This window comes from Microtus pennsylvanicus, chromosome X (assembly GCF_037038515.1).
Source record: "Microtus pennsylvanicus isolate mMicPen1 chromosome X, mMicPen1.hap1, whole genome shotgun sequence".
NCBI lineage: Eukaryota > Metazoa > Chordata > Mammalia > Rodentia > Cricetidae > Microtus > Microtus pennsylvanicus.
In genome coordinates, this window is record NC_134601.1 from 100,947,943 (window position 1) to 100,975,403 (window position 27,461).

Here is a 27,461-nt window from a genome sequence, read left to right on the forward strand (position 1 = left end):
TCTCTCAACAGATGAGTCAATGAAGATTTCATATAAAGGAAATCAGAATGATACTTGATTTCCATTAACATCACTCTTGCAGCTAGCTTTGTAAGGCTTCTATTGCTTTGTGATAACTCCCTCCCTTCTAACATTCTAAACTGAGTAATGTTGTGAATAGAAAAAGCCATTAATTTATTGTGTATGCCTCTTTCTCAAGAACCTTCTTTCTCAAAAAGCTTCTACTAGTTCCCTCTTAACAGCAGAAGAAAGTTCAAGCACCTTGACCACTGCAGTGTTAAAGGTCTCCACTCTACTCACTTTTATACAAATAACTTCTGTAAACTCATTAGAAATTTCAGGCCTAAACAAGGAAACTTGACTTACTGTGCCTTGAAAGTAAGATTGTCTCGGCTTCAAGCCATAAGTACCTTATATTCTTTTCCCGTCAAGAATAATTTTCCCTTTCCTCTCTTTCTAAATAGTGCAGGGCAAACTCTCCAAGAAAGCAGCTGTAGCCTGCCTTCCTTACTGAGGACAAAGAGCCTCACATATACATTCAAGAGCCAGATCACCCCAGGTTTAGAGATGGGAAGAAGATGAATACCCTTAGTAAGGATTTACACACATGAAGCTTTGGAAGATCATTCCAGGATGATGCATGAAAGTAGAGATGTACACCAATTATATTCACAAACCAATTAATGTGCAATTGCCTTCATTATCTATGAGCAAATACAGCAATTATCACTGAAGCCTACTTTTCACTCACAGATTAACTACTAAACATCTAACACAGTATCATATTCATAAACATATACAGAATACATGAATATCAAATGGTGAAAAGATCAACTAAATCACAGAAAAGGTGACATGACAGAGGAGATAAATTTCATAATTTTCAAAGTTATGTAACATCATTAGAACTCAAATACATTAAGCAACAAGTTAAAAATATAATAACTCTTTACTAATTTCCTTAAGAACATTACTGGTGCACAGTGAACATTTACATAGTTACACAGAATGGAACTACCCTGCCTTAAGATATTCTATCACCAATATTGTCAAAATTTCAAAATTAGTATTTAACTTATTTAAACCCACTTGAAACACTTAGAAAAATATACAGTCTATGCTTGAAAGAGTAATTTATGAAGCCTTTTGTTATCATATACTCTTGCAATAAATCTACACTCTAATTATAACTGTCAGTCTTTGAAAATAATCATGAGCAATTACAAGTGTGAAAAAGCATTTTCTGACAAGAATTACTATGTGCAAATCTCTTGCATTCATTAATTTTTGTTGTTGTTGTTGTCCTTTTTTTAAAAAATCAGGCAGGATTAGAACTTGAAAGAAAAACAAGTGATGTGGACAGAGAATGTCCGTATCTTCCTATTATATGGTGTAACAGATCACTTACCGTAGGGATTGCAGTGGTACAACTGACCCTTCTGAGCCGTCTCTGCATCAGGTCATGCTCCATACTGTTAACTTCAGACTTCAACCGCTCTAGCTCCTTTTTTTCAAGTTTCAATTGCTTTGCTAACCTCTCCATCCTTGCTCGCTGATGTAACAGCAAGGCTATAGCATTACAGATAAAGTCATTGCAGAAAATAAAGTCAAACAACAGGAGAATTTCTAAATATACTGTTAATGGACAGAAGATTCATTCATTCGATCTGGGCATCAGCATTTACTCTTAAGGTCTTAGTAACACCGTGCTATATCCATTTCTGCTTTACTTTAGCTCTAAGCTACTACCCCAAAATGGCATCATCTGTTCATACCTCTTGTTCTGTCACATTTCGTTTTCCTGAGAGCCTCTTAATCCATACTTGTGTGTATGTTAAAATGCTTAAGGACCATTGAAATGGCTAAGCAGGTAAACATACTTTTCTGCAGGCCCGAGTCTCATCTCCAGATTCCACAAAGTGGCAGGAGGGAACTGACTGAATGGCTCTCTGACCTCCACACAGCAGGTCCACATTTGTACATATGTGCATGCCTGCTCTCTCAGACACACACAGACACAAGGCTTGACACCAGGCATTCTGAATCACAATTATAATGAATTCCTCTCTTAAATATTGAAAGAATGCTAAACTCTCATATATTCTTATACAATCTTAAAGACTCTAAATAGGTTTTTTAAACTTCAATTTCCCTAGACAATATGAATTTTCTTCATTAATTCCACTGCTTATAACACTTAAAAATATTATTATGCTTGCCCTTCCAGCCCTGTTTAGAAAACTCAAATTCTTTGATTTGATAAACCAGAGTCCAAGTTGTATGTATATTTTCACAATATTCATTGTATTTGTCTATACTTTTCCCAATGAATGATATCCCCCAATAAAGTCTGATTAGTTTACAAGGTTACAATGATCATACTCGCAGTTTCTTATTTAAAAACAGCCAATAGATGACTCTGAAACAATAATTTTACTCTAGGTAGTGCTACCACTCAACATTTAATATATACTAAGCATTTAATTGAAAGTAACTAGCCAATAGTGTTTTATTTTCAATCAGATACCACATGTTGACTATAAATAGTAAATTTCACCAGTCTAAAGTTTACCTTGTGTATAGGCATAGTCATCTGATCCAGAACTAGAACTCCGCTGATATTTGTGGGTTCCCTTTTCTCCCCCGGAGCCTGGTATCACTGAAATGGGCTGAATAGGTTCTGGTGCTGCAGAGTGTTCTTCTTGGTCCACTAAATTTAAAAGGTTTTCAGTTGCTGCTCGGCCTACAGTAATTTTAAAAACTGTAGTTGGGTTTGGCATCACCCGAGGAGATGGTGATGGAGCACATGAAGGTCCAGTTGGCTGTGTATATGTAATATACACAGGATTAACACTAAATGGAGGTTTTGGTTGACTAGACATCCCTCTAGATGGGGAACTTGAAGGTGGTGTGGTAGCTGTATACAGTGAATGCTGGTTCCTTGGAGATGGTTGATTACTGATGGGTGAAGGACTCCTAGTTATTGCTGTCCCAGGTCTTTGAGAAGGTTCAACTGTAATTTCTATTTTCTTCATGGAACCTTTGGGTAAGCTAGATGCTGGGTAAGGGAGATAGGCTACTGAATGACTCCCCTGTTTCTGATAACTAGGAGGTCCTTGTTGATAGAGGTGAGGTGGAGTAGTTGAAGGACTAGGAGGCATAAACACATGAGAGCTTGGATGACCCAGCTGGGAGGGTTGTACTTGATGCTGTGGAGAGCTAAAGGGGGAAGGACACTGAGAAGGGGGTGGTGAGTGGTAAGCTGACTGAGGAATCTGCTGTTGCTTGGGAGAATACTGAGAAGGTTGATAGTTCTGCTGATGTGGATAAACAGGTAAAGGACGTTGGTTGTAATGAGGCACTGGGCCTTGTGTTGAGGACTGCCACGGAGCATTCTGAGGAGTCTGTCTTCCTGATGAACTCTGAGATGTCTGTCTAATATAAATAGAACCAGGAGATCCATAGAGATTGCTTGGAATTTGCGGAAGAATCTGTAAAGCTCTTGGTACAGTCTGTCCAGAAGGGAGGTTTTGGGACACTGTAACAGTAATTGGATTTGTACTATACCGAGGTATGTGCATGTAGGACGGAGGTGGTGGTGGTGAAGGCCCTTGCATAGCAGATGGATTCATTCCTGTTTGAATGGAAGATGGCTGCTGAGGTGGCTGTGAAGGAGGAGTAGCTGCACTTCTGTTCTGTTCATTCATAAAAAATGGATTATAGTTGGGAGTAGCAGCCACAACAGCTGGGGCTGAGTGCGGTTCCTGAACTAAACATATCAGCTGTTTACCTGCTGTATGCTGAGGATCAATATGTCCATCACTTGAGCTATGTACCAGTGTTCGACCACCATTAAGGTGAGCTCCATCTCCTGGGTGGTAGCTACTAGGAGAATGGATACCCAGGTTAATATGCAAAAGGCGATTTCTATTCATCCTATTGTCTTCTGGACTATGGTATTCCATATACAAGTATTTGCTGCTCTCCTGGGAAAGGGCTCGGCAACAGGCTTCAAGATTGTTGTTATTCTATGGGAGAAAATGGTACAAACAACATGGGCAAAATTAACAGTGGAAGTCAGTTATACAAGTACTCATTCTAAGTAGAGAGGAGTATTTTAATCATAAAAATCATTAGTCATCTGTCCTACACAAGGAATCTTAAACAATTAAAATTATAAGCATTTAGCTCACATTACTAGTACTACCACTACTACTACAGAAATGTAAAGCACCTACTAATGAACATTGTGACTCAACCCCAAGTTTTCTCATTCCAAATGCAGGACTCATTTTATACTTGTTGCAGCTCAGCAACTTAAAATGTGCTACTCTCGGGTTCATCACAATTGCTGTAACATCCATCATTAAGTTTAACCTGATAAAAATGAAAATAACCATCCTTTAGTTTTCAAAAGGCACCAGAACCACAAACGGAAAAAATAATATTCCTGAAGACTTTAAACAATAAAAATGCCACAGACTTTACTTTTCTTTTATCCAAATTTATCCCCAAATACCTTTAACCTGCATCATTAGGAAAGATTTAAGCAATATAAGTAAAATGAGCAACAAGCAAAATTCCATAGTTGGAGCCATGCCTTCATGATTTAGCCAGAATTAACGAGAATTTAACAACCATATCCAGATTACATTAATGAAATTCACTCTATCATAAAGTTTGTGCCAGCTAAACAGCAATGTAATATACTTGGGATAGCTTTTTAGTTATGCACATGTAATAACTGTCCTTTAGAAGTTCCATGTCTACTTTAAATATTTTAAAAGATATTATAAAGCAGTTTCCACTAAAATACAGAACTCTCAACTATTTTATTAGAGTAAAACACATTATTTACCATCTTTGAAATAATTAATAAATTTCTTAATGAACATGACTTTCCTGTAACTCAAACATATATGTTATTATACCTAATTTTACATTTTTATTTTACATAAAAGTGAAAGGAAATACTTCACTGAAGAGAATCAAATAAAACATTAAGTCTACCACAGGACATGCACTGCAATGATGGTATTGTTGAGATACATTTAGAGTTCAACTACAGACCCACTAACACTCCAGATGCAGAAAAAGAAAACTAGGAATTGGCATGGTGTTGTAAAAGGCAATGAACTGGTTAACTGTACAGCCACTTCTAGGTCCCTGATCTCAAGTCCCAGTGCTCTTTCTACATAGTAACTTCAAAGGAAAGCATGTGTGAGCAAAAGACATTACTAAGTTGGAGCCTTAAGAAGTTAATAAAAACACCAAACTCACAGTCAAGAAAACATTTGCAAAAATGAAATCTAGAAATTTAAAGAATTTGATTCATGGAAAAAAAACATAGGTAATTTTATTTTCCTTATAGAAAGTGCTTGAAAAGTACTACAGAAAGAGGGACTAACTGAAGTTTAGGAATACTCAAACTGCAAAATTTTCTTGTCTTGCCTGAAAATCATGGTGAGTAAGAATGAAAAACTACCTATTAAAACCTTATCTGATAAATTAAAACAAAAACCTCATCTGAAAACTTAAGTCCAAGTGGATGAAAGACCTTAACATAAATTCAGTTACACTGAAACTGATAGAAAAGAATGTGAGAAGTAGCCTTGAACACATTGGCACAGGAGACCACTTCCTGAATATAACACTAGTTGCATAGACACTGAGATCAAACATTAATAAATGGGACCTCCTGAAACTGAAAAGCTCTGTAAGACAAAGGACACTGTCAATTAGACAAAATGGCAGCTTTCAAAACAGGTGAAGATCTTCACCAACCCCACATCTGACAGGGCTGATCTCCAAAGTATATAAATAACTCAAGAAACTAGACATCAAAATACCAAATACTCCAATTAACAAACAGAGTACAGATTTAAACAGAATTCTCAACAGAAGAATCTCAAATGGCTGAGAAACACTTAAAGAACTGTTCGACATCTATCAGAAAAATGCAAATCAAAACAACTTTGAGATACCATCTTACACCTGTCAGAATGGCTAAGATCAAAAACACTGATGATAGCTTATACTGGAGAGGACATGGAGCAAGGGGAACACTCCTCCATTGCTGGTGGGAATACACTCTTGTACAGCCACTTTGGAAATCAGTATGATGGTTTCTCAGAAAATTGGGAATCAATTTACCTCAAGACCTAGCAATATCAACCTTCCTTAAGACCTAGCAATATCAATCTTGGGCATATACCCAAAGGAAGCTCAATCATACCACAAGGGCACTTGCTCAACTATGTTCATAACAGAATTATTCATAATAGCCAGAACCCGAAATAACCTAGATGCCCCTCAACCAAAGGATGGATAAAGAAAATGTGGTACATTTACACAATGGAGTATTAGTCAGCTGCGAAAACCAAAGACATCATGAAATTTGCAGGGAAATGGATGGAGCTAGAAAAAAAATCATCCTGAGTGAGGTACCCAGACCCAGAAAGACAAACATGGTATCTACTCACTCATAAAAGGATATTAGATGTAAAGCAAAGGAAAATCAGTCTACAATCCACAGCCCCAAAGAAGCTGGGTAACAAGGAGGACTCTAAGAGGGACCCATGGCTTTCCCTGCGAAGGGGAAATAGATGAGATCTCCTGGATAAAGTGGGGGCAGGGAAGGGGTACAAGGGAGGGGACAGAAAGGTAGGAATATGAAGGATCAAGCTGGCTGAGTTGGGAGTGAAACAGAGGGGGAAGAGTAATGATCAAGATAGAGGGGGTCATTTTGGAGCTAGAGAGAAACCTGGTACTAGGGAAACTCCCAGGAATCAACAAGAATGACCCCAGCTATGACTCCTAGCAATAGTAGAAAGTGTGCCTAAACTGGTTTTCTCCTGTAATCAGATTGATTACTACCCTAATTCTACCCTAATTGTCATCAGAGATCCTTCATCTAGTAACTGATTAAAGCAGATGCAGAGATCCAAGCACTGGGTTGAGCTCTAGGAGTCCAGTCAGAGAAGGAGGAATTATATGAGCAAGTTGGCAGGACGTGTCAAAATCATGATGGGAAAACACAGAGTAGACTAGCTGACTAGCTAGTGAAAGCTCATGGACCCTGGACCCACAGCTAGGCAGTGGAACAGACCTAGGCCCTCCGCATGTGGATGACAGTTGTGTAGCTTGATCTGTTTGTGGGGCCCCTAGAAGTGGGATGCGTCCCTGGCGCATGTGCTGGCTTTTTGGAACCTCTTTCCCATGCTGGGATGCCTTGCCCTGCCTTGATGCAGGGGGAGGAGCTTGATCCTGCCTCAACTGGACATGCCATGCTTTGTTGACTCCCATGGGATGCCTGCCTCTTTCTGAATGGAGGAGTGGATAGAGAGGAGGTAGATGGAAGGTGTGGGGAGGGAATGGAAAGGGAGGAGAGAGGAGAAACTGTGGTTGGTATGCAAAACAAATTTTAAAAATTAATAAAAAAAAGAAAAAATCTGGAGTGGTTGGAGAAATGGCTTAGCAGTTAAGGGCACTGGCTGCTTTTCCAGAGGAACTGGGTTCAATTCTCAGAATTCACATGGTGGCTCCCAACCATCTAACTCTTGCCCCAAGGATCCAATGCCCTCTTCTGCTCTCCTTGGGCATAGGCATGCACATGGTTCAGATACACATGCACAAAAATACTCATAAACATAAAATAAAAATAATTAAAAAATAAAAAAGCAAATCAGGAATTAAAGGGTTCAGTTGACTGCCAACAGAATGTGTCAGTGACAGATGGTGGAAAATAAAAATATATGAAAAATAAATTATCTCAAAATGTATCAAATGTCTGAGATTAGGGGAGAACATATTTGTATTTTTGTGAACATAGTATTTGGTATTTTTATAAATAACCATGAAACTTTATGCTTTACATAACATATCTGTAAGCCTGATAGTAATTTTACAAAAAGGATCCTAATTCAAACAATAAAAAGGTAAGACTGTCAACATATTCACAGGCATGCCTAAAGTAAAAATATGAGAAAAATTTAAAACCATAAATACAAACAATGGAAATGTTATCATCACAGAACTACTGTAAAAACACTACAGAGTAGACTCAATGTCATCTTCAATTTGCTAAGCATTTTAACTAAAATTGAATGAATGTGTAGAAGATTTCATAAAGTCCAATGTTGTTTAGTTGGACACACGGTCATAAATTTCTATGCAGAATTGGAGACTGAACCTAGGCTTTTACACATGTTCTACCAGTGAGTTATACTGCCAGCCTTCTTTTTCATATTTGAAAGAGGGTCTGATTAAGTCGCCCTGGCTGGCCTCTAACTTGTAATCCTTTTGCTTCATTTTCCCAAACAGCTGGGATTATAGGCCTGGGCCATTGGCTCAGTGACAGGTAAGAATATTTAAGAAGGCTATGTACGGTGAACTACATGGTTCAGTGAGTAGGAGTACTGGCTGTGGAAGCAGGAGGGCTTGAGCTGGGAATCTCAGTACCTACATAAAAAGCTGTGTGTGGCTATTTGTGTGCCTGTAACACTTGTGACAAAAGAAGCAGAAAGGAGGATCACTGAAGCATGCTGGCCATTAGCTTAGTTTGGCATGGCATCAGATTAGTTCCAGATTTATGTAGAAACTCTGACTTAATGTAATAAAGTGCAAAGTGATAGAATAGGGCAAACAATGCCCTTTTGCGGTGTCTGCACATGCACCCACATATATAAATAATCTTGAAGAACTAAGGAAATAAAGCATCATAGTTCTAAAAAGTCATCTAACTTAAGGTAACATAGTCCAGAGAGAATATAAGGCCTGTGTTTCAAAAGCTAACTACTAGGTTCATGTATGTCACTGTATAGACAAATAGTTTTTGGGTTTTGGGGGATGAGACAGTCTTGATACACAGCCTAAGCTAGCCAAAAATTCACAGCACTCCTCCTGCCTCAGCCTCCTGATCCCAGGCATGCACCATCACATGGAGCTGTAACACAGCACTTCCTAGAGCCAGTAGGTGGTTAATGTCCACACCAACACTCTGCTATCACCAAAGAAAAAGTAAGGATTTAGGACAGTGTTCATTGAGCTGAATTTTATATTTTATTCATGAAAATCCAAGTAATGCAAAGCCAAATAAATTACAAACATGTTAGAGCTAGAAGCAGTCCTAAGATAGGTCCTAAAGTAGATAAAGTAAATCCTAGAGAACAGTATCAACTAGAAGACTCAACTCTAGTTTGGTTTTGCTGTACTGGGAAGTAGCTTTTCTCAACCACAAACATAAATGGGCCTAAAGACTAAGATTCAGACCGGGAAGGTCTTAGCAAAAATAACCACCTACTACACAATAACCTTATGCCCAAAGGCCTAGACCTAGTAAAGGATTTGTAAACAACAGAAATCCCTGGGTATCTGAGGCTCTACTTGTAATTAACTTGTTATATATATATTTGTGTTTCTCACACTGCAGTAGGGAGTGTAAACATAAATACCTACTGTGTATCATGTACTTCTCCCAACTAAATAGGGCTATGTCTCAATCGAAAAACCCCGAGATACCATGAAGGATGATATAAGACAACAGAGGCAACAGTAATGCTCTTTTTCCGTTCTCTCTTCAATAAAAATAGAGTGTTACTAAGAAATGAACGATTTCAGTTTTGAGAACAAGACAAAAGGAATGTTCCCAAACAAAATAAATGGTCTTACATTTAAATTTATAATGGACTTTTAAACTTTAAAAAATGAAGGGAGTAAGTTAAAGAGTTTTAAAATAGACTTGAGGTACAAACAACTTCTATAGAAATTAACATAAGCCTGGGATTTAAAATGCAACTCTGAGGACTATGAGTAGAGTTCTGTGAGCAAGCCAAAGAAAAATATCAATTCTAAGGATTCAGGGATTAATGGAAATTCACTTAAAATTATTTATTCATTGGGAGAGGGGAGTGTGCAAGCAGAGGTCAGAGGAACTCTTGGGAACAGGTTCTTTCCTTTTATCACGTGCTTCTCAAGGATCAAGCTCATGACATCAGGCTTAGCAGCAAGTATCCTTACTCACTGCTCCATCTTGCTGGAGAATCTTCTTTTCTTTAGCTACATGCACTTATTTATTCTTCCCAATATCACAGGATTTTAACTGGGTGAGATTTTACCTCTCATGGAATATTTAGCAATTTATAAAATCATTTTCTATTGTCAAAACTATAAAGATGCTACTGTTACACCATGGGTAGAACTCAGAAAGGATAGTAAAGAGCTTACCAGTAGTCACAAGGCATTCCCCCCAACACAGAATTATTTACCCCACAATGTCAACAGTCCCACCACAACATAATGCCAACTCCAACAAGGAAACCTGGAACATTACTGTCCCATCATTGGCAGGAAATGTACCTGTAACATGCACTGAGATACCACACCCTCTGGAATTTCAGGGAAACGTTGTCGGAGATCATGGAGAACCTGAACATCAAGCTGTGGACTGCTTTGCGCCATGCCAGAGTAAATGTTGGTCAAGTCTTTCTTAGGAAATGGATATTAACAGGTCTTCCAAAAGTAATGATCATCCAACACCTCTGTCATTTTCTACTAAAAGAAATAAAAGTTTGGTTAAGTCTAATTCCATATTTTACTTTCTTCAGACACCATTAATTGATTAAAATCAAGAAAATTAAAATAATTATACCTAGGCCCAATGTTAAAAAATGAACAAATTTGATTTTATTCCTTTTGATGTAATATAAACAATCAAATTAGTGTTTAAAAAAGACAACAACCAAAACAGAGAACCCCAAATCTTCTGTTTCACTTTAATTCTGGAAAAAGAAAAGCACCAGTCAGATTAAAAGTACACAGTATATTATATTGCTATGCAACAAGACATTTTACCCTTGAGAAATTTTACTTAGTACAATCATTCCTGTTTTTCCAAGGTCTATAATATCACTTCTCTAAGGCACAGTCATTTCTCTGGCACCTGGAATAATGAAACAGAGAAATAAGAACTTGACAATAATACCACTAAGAATACTTGTATGATTTATTCTCCATGTACTCTAAAGACAAAAGATTGATTTAACTTGACATTTATGTCAATGAAATCTCATATCTAAATGAAACAGAGTGGGCAGACAAACAGAAATGCAGCGACTTTGCTTCCAATCTGTTGCTGGAGAATCATTAGACCTGGCTGCTGAGGCTTTCGCAGTTGTGACACCAATGAAACAAGCGTTAAAGATGTAGATAGTGTGAGTAGTATCCGGAGAGTCAAATGATCCCTCAATCTTCCCCAGAACTACTCAAATTAAGCATCTGATAATAAGGTAACTTCTGAAACAAATGCCTTATAAATCAAATGGTGGCATCTAAGGCCAATGAACCAATACGTTTCTTATATTTATCATTACCATTTTAAAAACTGTACAATTTCATGTATTTGCTGTGTTCAGTCACTTATCGTCAAGGAAAACTGAAAATAAACATCTGCAAAGAACATGTAGAAGCCAAAAGTTTAAGGCAGAAGGCTAGGTCACATGTATATCAATATTCTACTTTTTTAGAGATTCATTTTTATGTTTTTGAATGTTTTGCCTGCATGTATGTATGTATGTGCACCATATATGTGCCGAGTGCCTCCGAGTGCCTGCCAAAGTCAGAAGAGGACAACACACTACCAAAAAATGAGTTACAGATGATTGTTAACTACTCTGTAGGTGCTGGAAACTGGATCTAGGTCCTCTGCAAGAGCAATGAGTATTCTTCACTGCTAAGCCACCTCTCTAGCGCACATTCTCTCTCTCTCTCTCTCTCTCTCTCTCTCTCTCTCTCTCTCTCTCTCTCTCTCTCTCTCTCTCTCTGTGTGTGTGTGTGTGTGTGTGTGCATGTGCATACATGTGACCCAGTGCACGTGGAGAGGCTCTAGATGCTAACTCCAGGGAAATGGTTCTCTCCTTTCACCATTATGGGCCCTGGGGATCAAACCCTCAGGTTCTGCAGCATATACCTCTACATACTGAACCATCTAGCCACCCTCCTATCTTTATTATAAATGGGCTTCAAAAATTTGCATTTAATTACTTTAGCTAGTTTACACTTTAGTGAATAATTGGTAATAAATGGGACAGCTTTCCTACCACTGAGGGACTGCCATATTCAAAACAACTCATGACTACTTAACTGAAATTTTAACTAAGAACTTCTGAAGCATCCAAAGGCTTAAGATTTCATAGTAACAACAAAAAAATAACTTTTCAGAAATTTCCTGACCATACTTAGAAGCTTTTACAATACAAAGCCAGTCCACTTACAAGAAAGAAAAAAACAAAAGACGAGAGTAAACCAGAACTGGTTTTGAGTGCCACAACACAGGCTTCATCCATGTAGTTCAGAGAGCTCTGTCAGCACAAACTTCCCATTCAATTTATCACTATTATTAGCTATCATTTACTAACAACTATGCCCTCAAGGGTAACTATAATTAGATCCATTTTGCAAATAAGAAAATGAATTCAGAGAACACACTTATGACAAACTCATAACTCAAATCCAGGCCCTGCATTTTACACACTGTCACTGGTAGGTATGCTTAACAATTCCAGTATAAATATTCAAAGATGACTGGCTTTCTATCACTAGCTGGAAAAGAAGAGTGAACTCTCAGTGGTTTATTATCTAACTAGGAAGTTCTGGGTATGTAGGGAGGTGGAGAGCTGGAAGCAAAGGAAAGAATTCTTGTACAAATTAGTTAGCAGAGCTAGAGAAAATGCCTTCTGTTACATGATTATTCATGTACCCTTTATTTTTTATTTTATTTTTACTAACATTTTATTCATTTTCTATTGAAAATAGTTTTTTTTTCCCACACAATTTATTCTGGTCATAGTTTCCCTCCCCCTCTCCTCCCCCCCTCCTCCCCCACCAAATCTACAACACTTTTTTTCTCTTTCTCAATAGAAAACAAACAGGCAACTGAAAAAAAGGAAAATAGAGCCAATGAAAAATGACAAGAAACACATACAGATGTGTTTGTCACACACACATACACACACTTGCACATATAGCAATCCCAACACAAAATTAGAAACCATTACTATATAATCAAGAGACCTGTAAGGTTAAAAACTAACCTAGATAAAGCATTATGATAAAAAAAACCAAAACAACAGCAACAAAATGGCAAGCATACCAGTGAGTTCCTTTTGTGTTGGCCATCTATTGTACTTAAATGTGGTTTGTGTAACCAGTCAGAGCCCACTGGAGAAAATCTAATTTTCCTTTGTGAGGGGTTGTCAACTGGAGATACTTTCTTAAGGATGGAGGCCTGTGTCCCCTCTCAGTGCAGGGACCCCACCTGGCTTACTGGACTTGCCCTGTGCATGCTGCATAGTCTCTGTGAGTTCATATGTGCATCAGCCCTGCTGTGTCTAGAAGGCCTGTTTCCTTGCTGTCTTCCATCCCCACTGGCTCTTATAATCTTTCTGCCTCCAGGGTCCCAAAGGAACCCCCAAATGCCATGCTATTGCCACGGCTATTAGTTACTATCCACAAATTTATAAAAAGTAAGGCACTATTGTTGAAGTCAAAACCTACATAACTCACTGAATACTGAAAAGCTGAGCTGGTCTCTACCTAGAGCCTTCACTCCTACTGATTAATGTTCCTAGTACTAAAAGGTATTCTGCACGCTACCAGAGGAAAAAGGTAAACACCAAATCAGCTACAAAGCATTTGTTCTTCAATGGTGAACTGTCTGCATAATGCACTCGTATGATAGCGGCACAAAAGTTGTGGGAGTAAACAACCACATCTGACTGGATTTAAGGCCCACTCCATGAAATCGAGTCCATGCCTGCCACTGCCTGGGTAGCCAGGAATCTGAGACCTGGACTAAGAGAAAGCCAAATACTAAAAAAACAAAACAGCAATAAAATGACTCCTAACAATGTTCTGCTATATCATAGATCAGTGTCTTGCTCAGCCAATATCTCATGTACTCTTAATAATTCTTGATATTCAGCCTTAGATATTCCCTTACATAAGTACTGATATGGATAACTTTTTAGTATTTCATAGTAGTATAAAACACTCAAATGTGATAAAATACTTTAAAAAGTTAAGCCAACAGATAGGGTCACATGAACCAGAGGACTCTAGGGCTGAGCTCTTATTTCCTGTCACTTTGTGTGAATGTGTGTGGTGTGTGCATGTACACATGTGTATGGAGGCCTAAATCTGATGTCAGATATCTTCCTTGATTGTGTTCCCTTTACTTCCTGGCAGGATCTCTTGCTGAACCCAGAACTCACCCATTCTAGCAAGTCTAACTAGCTAGCTTGCCCCAGGAATCCCATCTCTGCCTCCCCAGTGCTGGGATTTACAAGCAACCTTAGTGTGGGTTCTAGAAATCCAAACATCACTCATCACCCTTTTGAGGCAAGTGCTTCATACACTGAGTCATCTCTCCAGCCCTCTTTTTTTTTTGCTTTAAGATAGATTACACACCTTAGACCAAGATGGTTTATGATTTACAGTGGTCTCCCTGTCTAAACCTCCCAAGTTTTGGGATTATAGGTATATACCACACATGACTGGAACTCCTAATCTACGATGGCAAGATAAAGATTATAGGCACAAAAATTATGCTTAGTAATGGCATCATAGAGAGTTCCTTTGGTTGCCTAGATATCTCCCTAAATCAGGAGTACTGGCCTGGACCCACAAGGCACAATAGGTCCTGTTATGAATAAGCTGCTGTTGCTGGGATTTCTCCCCAAAGAATTCTTCCTCCTACTCAGAGGAAGCTCTCCCAGAGCTCTGCTGAACCACAGTTCCCCATAGTCTAGAAAACGATGTGGATACCTAAGTGTTTTGTTTCTAAAGCCTTTTACACGCTCAGCAAAGATGCAGGATGGTGTCACTATGGCTCAGACTGTTCTACCTTTGCCAGAATCTTAGTTCACCTCCTAAAATGATCACATCAGAGGGTGCAAACCAATGAATGGTCTGGGAGCCAAATCCAGCCTATAGATCTGCTGCTGGGTTTGGTCTTCACAGTGTTTAAAAGTGAACTATATTTAAAATGGACAACTTCATACAAAAATGTAAACATTCAACTGTTTTTGCTAGTTTGTTTTATAAAACAGGGTCTCTCTGTGTAACAGTCTTAAGTATCTTGGAACTCTGTAGACCAGGCTGGCCTCAAACTCACAGAGATTCACTTGCTTTTGCCTCCTGAGTGCTGGGATTAAAGGTGTGTGCCACCACCACCTGGCAACATTCAACTTTTAAAAGTCAGATAATCTGGCCACTATATAACCGACTAATGCTGAAGTCTCCTCTACCACTCATTCAAAAAGAGCAAATCCACCCCCAGTTCTCCTTCCTAGAAGCCACATCTACAGATTTCTGTCCTTGTTTCACTTCTTTACATACCTTCTGAATTCGTGGTACCTGAAATGTGTTATAACGACAACTTCGGGTTAGCATGTCTAATGGTATACTATAATATTGATACAGTAATAGGAGGAGCAGTAATTCATTATATCAAGACTGTCCCAGGACAGGGGAGCTATTCAGCACAAAGGAGCTATTCAGCACACTGGCCATCCCCATTAGAAGTCTTAGTAGCAACTAATGACCACTAGAGAAAACCCTGGCTCACAATACTGACTGGTGAGGCAAGAATTTCCTAGGTTTGAAGGAAAATATGTTCTGTCGTGAAAGGACTTTCAAGATTTCTTTTAATGAATGAATCACTCACTTTTCTCTCCTTTTTGGTGAGGCAGGTTTTTAAGTAGCCCAGGCTGGTCTTGAATTCATTATGTTGCTGTGGTAAGCCTTGAACTAATGCTCCAGCCCCCATCTCCAAAATCCTGGTATCAAGAGTGTACTATTAAGTCCAGCTATGATTCATTAATTTTTCTGACAGGTGTGACCAAGTAATAACTACTCGATACAAAGTATACATACTAGCATATGTATTTTTTCATGCCACAATGGAAGATTTGATTTTAAATTTGTTAAATCTTATCTACATATCAAGCACCATGATGTCCTTTTCCTCACTTAAGTCCCTCTGAGGAGGGAGATGCTAACACTCGCCGCTTATACATGGGGAAAACTGAGGCACAGAGGTGAATACACAGTGTTAAGTCTCAAAGGATGTTAGCTGAAGTCTATGTTCCTAGCTCTTCATTTCCTGTCCTGCTATCTGGCATGATCCTGATTCCTGATGCTGTCTTTAACACTTAACGGAAAATTTAAAATAAATCTTTTTTTTGAAAACAGGAGTATTTGTACTAGGCTGAACTTTCCACATTAAATGACAACAGTAAATGTCCAATACTGGAGGATTAAACTAAAAACAAACAAAAAACAAAAACAAAACCCTTTCAAGGCCGTAGGTCTTTGAAGGACATAGTTCCAATTTCAGGACTTATTGCACACACATGTAAAAAAAGAGATAGGAACATTATCATTGTTTCTTCTAAGGATGCCCCAATCCCATTTCCCAAATAAGCATCCTATAGGATTTTCATTATAGTGAAAACAAATTTCAGATAATCACAGATTTGCGGCACATAGCCCATATTTCACTGTATTCTCAAAATAAACGAGACCAAGATAACATTTTCATTAAAATGAGCAACAAAAACATGTTAAAGTTAAATATAGCCCTAGAAACAAATAGTATATTCGTGTTAAATTTAATCTTAAAACATTCTCATGAATATGGTTTGTTATCTGTAACCTATATGTTAAAATATTTACACATATGCTTATTTTCCTGCCAGGAGAATACTCAACCTGTGGGTCATGACCCTTGGGGGGGGAGTCAAATGACTCATCAGCGTTGCCTAGAACCATTAGAAAATGCAGATATTTACATTATGGTTCATAACAGTAGCAAAATTACAGTTACAAAGTAGCAGCGAAAATCATTTTATGGTTGGGGGGAGTCACCAAAACATGGGAAACTGTATTAGGAGGTCGCAGCATGAGGAAGGTTGAAAACCACTGATCTAGAACGAATGAGCTTATCTAGAAACAAGCTAAGCTTCTAGTAGCATTCTCTAATAGAAAGAATCACAACCCAATAGAAAAACATCTGATTCGACAACTAGTTTGGGGAGCATACATGGTGAAGCTTGAAGCACCTCATAGTGCCAGGAAGTAAAGAAGCACTCAAAAAACAAACAAAAATCCCATGATGATAGAGTCATTTCAAAAATAACACAGGAGACAATTGAAAGAACTCCCAATGACCACAGCTAGAATAACTAGAACATCAAAATAAAGCACTATTAGATTATGAAACAGTATAAACTAAATACCAAGAACTCCACACTAATAAAAGGAAATGCTATAATAATTGGGGTGTGGACACATCCCCCAAGCCTAACAATTCCACAAAGTGTATGCAGATTACATATCTTCCAAGTAAATGGAACACAACTTAAAGAGAGCTTAATTGTGGTATATGTACACTGCTTTTTCTCCGAAGAGCAAAATACAGAAAAAGATGAAGAAAAAAGTTTGGCTTAACAGCAGAGAAACATGACTAACACTCTACCAGCCAGGTGAATCAAGGTCAATATTAGCAGTGATAAGCCATACTGACAGCACACACTCTGGATATGATTAGAAAAGAACATCAAATGTTACTTTATCTTTATAGCCTTCCTCTAAAATAATCCATAACCCGAGTCTAACCATTAGCAAAACATCTGAGGTATAGTCTACAAAGTACCTGATCAGTACGTTCCCCTTAAAACTGTCATGGTCTCAAAAAAAAAAAAAAAAGAATAGTCTGAAAAAGTGTCACAGAAAAGAGGAAGCCAAGGAGACATAACAACCAACCGGTATACAGTTTCCTGTATGGAAGCTTAACACAGAAAGAAAAAGTCATACCTGATTAATAACTACAGGTGATATTGATAACAACTCATTAATTGTAACAAAAGCATCATGCTAATGTATGCTGTTAATAACAGGAAAAACTGAGTACAGGGTATATGGAAACTCTGTACTATATTCTCAATTCTGCAAAATAAACCTATCCTTAAGAATTAAAGTCTATTTAAAATTGTAGAAAAAATATACCTCATATGAGTCCTGGAATAGGAGGTTTTTTATTCACATCTCCAGCTCTGAAATGACCTCCTTTTCAGTAGTCTAGGATCTGAGAAAATATAAAGATTGTTACCATTTTGCTAATTTCTCAACTTCAAAATTTCCAATGACAACTATGAGACTTCTAGTGACTTAAAGGAATGGCAGACAAGATGCTAGACTACCCTTTAGGGCATGAGGGTCTTCACCAATTATCACAAGCTGACCCATCTTTTTAGGTAAAAATCTTCTATAGTAATCAAACTTTACACTATTCCATACTAGAAGGTTGCATTTCAATTTCTATGTTAATGCAGTCCTTTTGTTCTACTCCTACCTTTTGAAATCAGGGCTATATTAACCAGTTGGAAATTAAACATGGGTGAATTTCAGTACTCACTGAAATTCCCTCGTAATATTATCCTAAAAAACAAACAAACAAACAAACAAAACCAAGAGCATAGTCTATTGCTTATTTTCTTGTGGTTTTGTGGCACCTGACTGTAATTTACCATCCTGAGTTCCGATTCTATTTAGACAAGGATTAAACCTGGTCTATGATAAAACACAGTTTTTAATTGCATAAGTAAAATATTTAATTTAAAAATGCTATTACATGTTTCTGTTTCAATAGTAACTTTCTTCACTTTTTTTGACAGCGAACATTTTTCACAATTTAGAGATTATTTGCAGTCTTGGCAAACCTAGTAATTCAAGGTTAACATCATCATGTTAGAGTAAATATTAGGTTATATCAGGGTTACCATATATACAAGTTTGTAATTAATCTCCTGAGTGTGCTTCATTTCATAAACAGAACTGAAATGCCATATCCCTTTTATAACATACTTCTAGAATTTAGTATATTATTTAAAACTTCTATATCTTGAATAAAAATGATCTTTAAATATGAAACACAAGTAACTGATCATCCAACTTACTATATCTACCATGTGCAATAACCTCTGATAGAACACAAAATCTACCCCACATCATATTACTCTATCATGAACTTCAATAAACACAGCTTTCCCCATTTTAAATGCCTATAAAAACCACCCAGTATTTGTTACCACTTTCAGAACCCCAAATAGTCTCTCTGCTAATTTTTAGTCTCTTCTATGTTTTATCAATATAAATCTTGAACAAGAGCAAGACAACCTATTTTGGCTGTAAAAGTTTATATATAGTAAATATTTGGTAGAAATATCAAAATATAGACTTTAAAATAGTTGGAAATTTAATATCCTTTGATTAAGGTATCCTAATGTCTGTTGGCTCAATTCCTAAATGACATTATTTCAAAAGAAAGACAAGACAACCTATGAGTGACATACTCTTGAGGCAGATAATCTCCAAATTTTATTGTGTTTTTCAAAAGGTAGGGTCATGACCTATTTCTATACTGGACGTATATACTAGGCAATGGCTATTCTTAAAAAAAAGAAAAATAATAGAAAAATAAAGTGAAATGCATATTGATAAATACTAAATGAAAAAATGGTTTCAAGTATGTGTGTATATATTAGATATAATTAAATGTGTTTCTTACTGTCAGAGAATTTGATAACTGACCTAGAATATGGTTAAGATCTAGGTTACTTAAAAATATTTACTGCTATCCGTTTACTATTTTTTAATAACTAGAAGATTTTTATTTGATTAAAAATCCTCTTTGGATGAGAGAAATTGGCTGAGTAATCAAAGGTGCTTGGCACCAAGCCTGACAACCCGAGTTCAAGCCCCAGGCCCCATATGGTAGAATGAGAGAACAGACTTCCACAAGCTGTCCTCTCCCCTCCACATGCATGCTGTGGTACATAAGCATGCACATACACACAATACAAGAATGGGATAAAATGTCTATATGAAAACTAGAACAGCTTACTCTATTCATCTGTGACTTTCAAATGCAGCCTACAAGTGTTCCTATAGCTGGCTCACATATACATAAGGCAGCTTCTATCTTGTAATGAGTTATTGCTCTCCTTATGCCAGAAATTCAAGTTCTGTGGAAATCTTCTAATAGGTTGAAAAAGGTAAAACCATTTTAAATCATTTATTTAATAGTTTCTAACTTAATATTCACAAATACATTGTCCATTCAACAAAATCTGGGCTTAAAAATACCAAAAGCTCAAATTAATTAATACTCAAATTAAGAAAAACACACTGATACTTAGAAACAGAGTGGGGTGACATACTATAGTAGTCAGAAAAAGAAAACCTTGCTTAAGGTAAGATAAAGAGAAGGAGAGCTGCAGAATGTTTCATGAAAGAAATGACACTGAACTATAAAGAGTGGGTTCTGTTTTATTTGAAATAAAAACAGTGTAATTATAAAGCCGGAAGGCTCTAACACACCATCTATACCAGTTGTTTTGCCCTGCAAAAGACATTTGGCAGGCTGGTGAAATAGCTCAGTAGTTAAAAGCCCTTCCCACATAAGCCTGGTACCCACAGAAGAGAACTGATTCCTGAACCTTGTTTTCTGACCTCTGTATGTGCTCCATGGCATGCACATAGTTGTTTGTGCACATCCATGTGTTCATACATACAAATAAAATACACTTAACTACAAAAGAGACAAGTGGTGGCTAGAATTACTTTTAGTTATGAGGAGTGGACTGGAATCTATCAGACAGAGGCCAGGGGTGCTCCTAACCATCTCCCATGCACAAACAACCCTCAATAACAAAGAATCACCCACATCAATATCATAATACTCAAGCTGAGAATTCCTGAGCTTCCGTCCAATATAAACTCTGGGTTTCCTCAAGATAACTGAAGGGAAGAGGGGTTGAAAAACTAGCTAAAAAAGGCAGTACAGATTAAATAGGCTTTAGAGCCTCTTGTCCAGTGTTTCATTCACAATAGATACATATATAAATTATACTAGGAAATATGTTAAAAAAGAGTAGGAACATTTTCCAAGGTACAAAAATAAGCTATGCAATAATCAAAGCTGATACCATTACACAATCTTGATTCAGATCTACAAGACTCAATGTCAGAATTATGGCTACAATACCACTAAAAATTGATGCCCTTGGTTGTTAATGATATCAGCATTACTACTGGTTCAATTTTGTTATGGAAAATGATGCGAGAATTGGGAAGACCTACATATCCATATATATCTGGTTATTGCTTCAGGTAGGTCTTATACATTCCATTAGCTCTAACCAATACAGATCTGAGTCACAGGCCAGATCAGTATCTAACACTAAATGAATTAGCCAAAAAATTTACACTTTCTATTGCTAAACAGGCAGTAGTAGCTGCTTAGGGTATGAGGCCTAAATCTAAATAAAAGAAACTACATGGGCATCTTTTCTTTTTTTTTTAATCCTTGCTCTGCAGGTTTCTTGGTTTGGTTTAGCTTTTTGATGTGGTGTTTCATCTTGTGCACTCAAAAGATACACCCAACTTAGCATCTCAAGTAGCTGGAACTAGGCATGCTAGGCACCTAGCTTAGGTGTTAGATGTATAACAGGGAAGGGAATTTATGGGTAGCTGTGTAAATATGAAACGTTAACGGCAATAAAGATCCACTGTCAACAAAGATATATAAACTTCTTACCTTCGATTTCTCAACTCTAAAAACTTCAACTGAGACACCTTATGAAGTTGGACACACTATAATCCAGAGTGAGTAAACTGAAGAAAATGCTGGCAACACTGTCATAAAAAAAGAATGACCAAAGAGGTAAGATTAGGATAGAGAAAGGCCTGAAAGGAACACAAACGAGTGACAAGCATGTATAACAAAATGAAAGGTTGTGAAAATGTAAACGGTCATCTGACTATGTGAAATTTCACTTAATGAAGCCAGTGTTTATTTGACACCGAGGAAAAAGTTCCCTTGGCTTCCTAGATAGGTTGCTCCCAATAGTCACCTCTAGTGCCTAAGGCAAAGGTCCCAAATAGCCAAGGCACAAAGCTTTGCTGAGATTCTGGCTTCAGAGAAAGATAGTAAGAAGAGTAAGCCATCAGGAGGAACCCTGCGGCTTCCCAAGATAAAGCAGTCATTAATGTTTAATGTGTTTGATTACAAAACTGTGCTGGGGCCCTTTTAAAGCCAAGGGTCTTCAAAACTGAAATGACTCCACAGTGAGCCTGATTTAGTCTCTAGTAAATTACAGGATTTGTGCATTCCCATAGCTCAAGTGAGCATCATACTCTAACTGCAAGACAGCAGCATGAAGTAGGTACAAAGTCTTTCTGTTTTTTTTTTCTGCCACTCAATTTCAATAGACTAGGACAATTCATTCAGAACTGGGAGACTAGATGCTTCTGCGTAACCGCAAAATCAGTAATCTACCATTTTGGGATGACTTCTGACAGAGAAAGAAAATTACTTTATCATATACTTTAGTGAAAAAGTACAAAGCATTAAAGATGAAAGCTGAGTATCCAGTTCCCCAACCTAGGATTTTAGCAACCCATAACCGACACAAGATTTCAAGTTAAGCAAACAGCATTAGTAAAGGAGGGTAATGTTCTTCCACAGAGGGAAAAAAACAGGTAATAATGACATAAGTAACCAAATTATACATTAGGTACTGCTAGGTATGATATTAAATGAAATCACAGCAAGTACTCTTGGCCACACCTCCAAAAGTATAAGCTGAACCTAACTGAGCAGATAGATAATTTCCAGCACATTTTAAATACAAAGGGTAAAAAAACAAACTAGGTCCCACCAGAAGGGGACTTTACAAAATCAGCGAGAGTCGATACAAATCACACACACACACACACACACACACACACACACACACACACACACACAAAGACTTAACTGGGGAAACTTTCATACAGACTAAGTGCTGCCTATGCTGCTAAGGTATTATTATTAGGTGTGCTCTATGATAATGTCACTGCAGTTATGTAAGAAAATGTGTTAAGAGGCACATTAACTTTGGAGTGCAATTGTCTTATTTGTTTTTCTTGAAAGAAAAAAAGCAGCGGGGAAAACAAATATGTTAATATGTTGTCAGCTACAGCAATTAGAAGTTTGCTGAACTTCTTATTTGTGTATGTTTGGAAATATTTATTAACCTAAAAATGACTAAGAGTCACTATATATGCTCAAGAAAAAATGTGACACTTCCTAAATACTACCTAAAAGATAATGATTTTAACTGGGTGTGATGGTCCACACTTATAATCCAAGACTTGGGAGGCTAAGGAAGAGACTATACCAAGTTCAAAGTCAGCCTGAGCCACATAAAAGACCCTGACTCATAAGAGAAGAAAAAATGTAAGAGGCAAAATGAGCATTTAATTATCTCATATAGAATATAGAAAAAAGTCAAAAACATAAAACACAAACCAGCACATTTAAATATGTATTAAAACTGCAATAGCCCACTTATCTCTCGGGAGGAATTAACAACTGTCTAATTAAACCTAAACCCCACTCAGTTGGAAGAAACTCAAGCATAGTATGGTGAACCTGGCTGCTCCTGTAGCTGGAGAGTTTGCAGGCCCCAGAGGAGAGCCTTCTACTACCATGCACTTAAGCAATATAGTTTGAACTGCCTTCTCAAATCCCTACTCCTAGATAAGCACAGCCCTCATCGATAACGCAAAGAATCTCTTTTTTCTTTTTTTTTCAGCAGGCAGAGGCTATGGCAGGGGTCCACAACTGATCAAAATGACGAGAGTATGTGATAATGGGTTAACCAGCCCATTTATAACACAACCCCTATACCTCAGGGAACGCTGATGAAGGGGCGAGGATGGAACTGTGCAGGGGACGACAGACTCTAAGAGCCTGGGGACCAGAATGACTGCTGCAAGATAAGTGTCTTTTGGAGAGGACAGGGATGTGGTGGAACCTATAAACTCTCAGTAGTATGGTTGCCTAGATAAAATCTGAAAAGACCACACCAGTTGTGTGGAGTCGGTTCTCAACAAGTTGACATACAAATATGGATAGAGGAAAATTTCATGAGTCACCACCTCTAGATGAAGTGCTAGAGGCAGTCAGCCCATGGCTGCTGAAGGAAGAAGAATGAGACATTTTCAGGACTGAGCCCCCAATTCAAAGTGCTCAGACCCAAATATGTATATTCATCCATTTGGATATGTATGCATGTGTGCATAAAACACAATAATAATTATAAAAGAGTTCATGAATTTGATGGAGGAGTTGGAGGGGCAGAGGGAAGGATATAGTATCAGGAAATTCTCAAATTAACTTGCAGTAAGCAATGAGGTACACAAGTATAAATTTCATACCCTGATTCTCTTGAGCTGGTGAAATGTGTACACTTTGTATGCTACTGAGAAAGAAGTTTATAGAAGGGAGAAATAAATTCAGTAAAGTAAGCTTGCTGAAGGAAAATAACCAAATTAGATCACATAAAACATGCAGGATTAGTTAACCAATGAAAGCAACAGATAAGATACAAGACCCACCTCCATCATTTCCCCTTTTTTTGTTTAAACAAAAAAGAAAGGCTTCAACTTTAACATAGTAAGATTACATATAACAAAAGTTATCAAGTAAGAATTACAGTTACAATATTTATATCTATTTTATCTTATATCATAACTAAGCATTGGTTAACTAATAAAGAAAACTGCTTGGCCTCTGATAGGGTAGAATTTAGATAGGCGGAGTAAACAGAACAGAATGCTGGGAGAAAGAAGCCGAGTCAGGCAGTCACCATGATTCACCCACTCCAGACAGACGCAGGTTAAGACCTTCCCTGGTAAGCCACCTCGTGGGCTACACAGATTATTAGAAATGGGTTAGATCAATATGTAAGAGCTAGCCAATAAGAGGTTATAACTAATGGGCCAAGCAGTGTTTAAAAAACAAACAAACATGCAGGATTAAAAGAAAATAGGGAACATGCAAAAGCACGGAACCAGTATATTCCAAGGGATCTGGAACAAGTAGAGTTCTTTCAATACTTTTAAACGTAAGTTATTTGTGAACAGAACATGAGAGAAAACTAATGAATGAGGATTTCCCCTACATATTCCGTGGGGGAAAAAAACAAAATGCAAAATTGTATGAGTCTGTATCCTTGTATGTTGGAGCTACAGGAAGTTAATGCCATGTGGTTGAACACACTACAAATAAATACAAGCACTTGATGTTTTCAAGGCTATCATAACATGGGAGGACAATGAGATATTTGGACACTTAGAGTGGAGGTAGCCCCACACATACAGAAGTACTGCCTACTGCTGGGACAGAGGTCTGAAGCAGGTCAGCTTTTGGCAGGTGTTAACATTCAGAAGGATAGATAGAGCCAACAGGATTTTGTCTAAGATTCCATCAAGAGTGACTGAAGGAGCAAACAAGGAAACCTTACAGAAGATGTCCAGGAAGACTTGAGTTAGGGAAGTCGGAGTTTAACAATAAAGGTGACAAATGTAAGGGAAAGCAGAGAAGCTGTTGTAGAACTTTACAAGGGACTGGGGAACCATGCGGGATGAGGGAGGAGGAGTAACACAGCAAGCTTTCTAACAGGTCACAAAGACTGGCAAATCTTGGAGCCAGTAAAATGATGTTCTAGAAATAGGGCAGTATGAGGGTCAGTGAGGATAAGATAGCAAAGAGTTATCTCGTAACTGTCTTTAATTTAGGACATGAGTCATGGGGTCTTGATATTAGGGTTTACAGGAGAAAAGCACAGAATGATAAAACTTTGAAGTCAGTGTGCATCTCAAGGCCATAGTAGTGGAAATAAAATGTGTACTAATAAAAAACAACATACAGCATTTTCCAGGTGTAGGGCCACAGACAAGTTAAGCTCTTTCTGGCAGCAGTTTCCTAACCTTTGGCTTAATACCATACCTAATTAGATACTAACCTCAAAGGCTTACTGTGGGAATTAATATACATAAAATGGAATTGGGATTGGCAATGTGCTGCATTTATTTAGTGTTGAGTGCTCATTCAGTAGCAAACCTAAGACTCCCAGAATCTCCTATCTCAAAAGCAGATGTATATTATGCCCACACACAGGTACAATAACAAGTCAAGGAAAAAGGGAAACTAGGATGGTATTTTCTCCAGGAGAGTAATAAAAACTGACTGCTATTAGGATCTCAATTTCAATAGCAATCAAAAGGAATTTCACATTCTGATAATCATTCCAGATACTATGCTTAACTAAAATGTTAATACAATAAACATCTATTGTTAGGGACAAGGAACTGCCAGGGGTAAAACTGCTGCTGAACATTCAGGAAATAATTTGGTTATATTTATACATATATAGAGTATGGTAACTTTTGAATAAAAATTACATAATTATACATATGAGTACAGCTATTTAAAACAAAGCTTATATACAACTAGGAAAATAGCATGAGGTCTTGGAAAAGAGAAAATCATTGCCGCTCATAAGTAAACTCTGCCTGTGAAGACACTATCAAAAGCCTTTTGTCTATAAGATACTGGGTTATTTGAATGATCCCTCCCACCCTAAGTAATCAAGTTAGACAACACATTTAAAAATGGCTTTTCTTAAAAGTTCAAAGACCTATCAGGAAAGTACTTTAAGACCTAGGAAAATGGGGAATTTAGAAGATAAAGTTATAAGTTCAACTTTACCTGACAGCCTAATAAGCCACATCCATGAAAGTGCTTTATGCTCTTTTCCCATCTTCAGTTTGCAACCAGCACTTTAGACATGAATGTAAATTAGAAATTAATCACTGGATATAATGTAGTCTTGAGTCATCTGACTCACTCAGCATTAGAATGCTTGCCTAGCATGCACAAGGCTTAAGTTAAATCCATAATATTACCACTATCATCAAAAGAAAAGAAACAATACCTGAAATTTGATTAGGCAGTATCTGGATTTGCTAAAGCAAATTTACAACCACACGCGCACTGTGAAATATTTTCTGAAATATTATCACCTTTGATTTCGAATGACTTCTCAAATAATTTTCAAATACAATGTCCAGAATAAATGTAAAGAAAAACCAAGCACAGGAAATGATCAATATCATAGGAATAACAACTACTATCACCACCACAACAAAACATGCCAGAACATATTTTCAGTGGCTACAGTTACTATCAATATTGGCCTACAGGTTTTAATATACGCTTCATATATTAAAAAAATAATCTCAGAAACAACACTGAAGCCATAAAAAGTAGAAAAATACGTCTTTATGCTACACCTAAAGACAAGGAGAGGTTTTAAGAAAGGAATCACTATGCAGACATCATAATGGACAAGGTAACAAGTCTATGGCATTACTATGCAATATAATCTTAGGGGATATCCACTGTATACATGGATGGAGCATGGTTGCTACAAACAATAATATGAATTAAATGACTATAGATTCTTAAAAGAAAAGCAACTGTTACTAAAAGTGCAAAAATTGAAATTAATTCA

The 27,461-nt window shown here is 37.4% G+C and overlaps 1 protein-coding gene across 5 annotated transcripts in view; it reads right to left on the reverse strand.

Annotated features, from left to right (window-relative positions):
* Tab3 (TGF-beta activated kinase 1 (MAP3K7) binding protein 3) overlaps positions 1-27,461 on the reverse strand; it is a 62,287-nt gene that overhangs the window by 20,325 nt on the left and 14,501 nt on the right. Inside the window, exons 2-6 of one of the 5 annotated variants that reach the window (XM_075957285.1) lie at positions 21,656-21,753; positions 18,064-18,142; positions 10,357-10,548; positions 2,573-4,028; positions 1,409-1,569 (exon numbers count right to left, since the gene is read on the reverse strand). In XM_075957285.1, the coding sequence (XP_075813400.1) occupies positions 1,409-1,569; positions 2,573-4,028; positions 10,357-10,458 (1,719 nt within the window). In that variant the 5' untranslated portion in view covers positions 10,459-10,548; positions 18,064-18,142; positions 21,656-21,753. Of the gene's footprint in view, positions 1-1,408; positions 1,570-2,572; positions 4,029-10,356; positions 10,552-18,063; positions 18,143-21,655; positions 21,754-27,461 lie in introns of all 5 variants that reach the window. The other 4 variants (XM_075957284.1, XM_075957287.1, XM_075957288.1 and 1 more) reach the window with 4 other exon arrangements.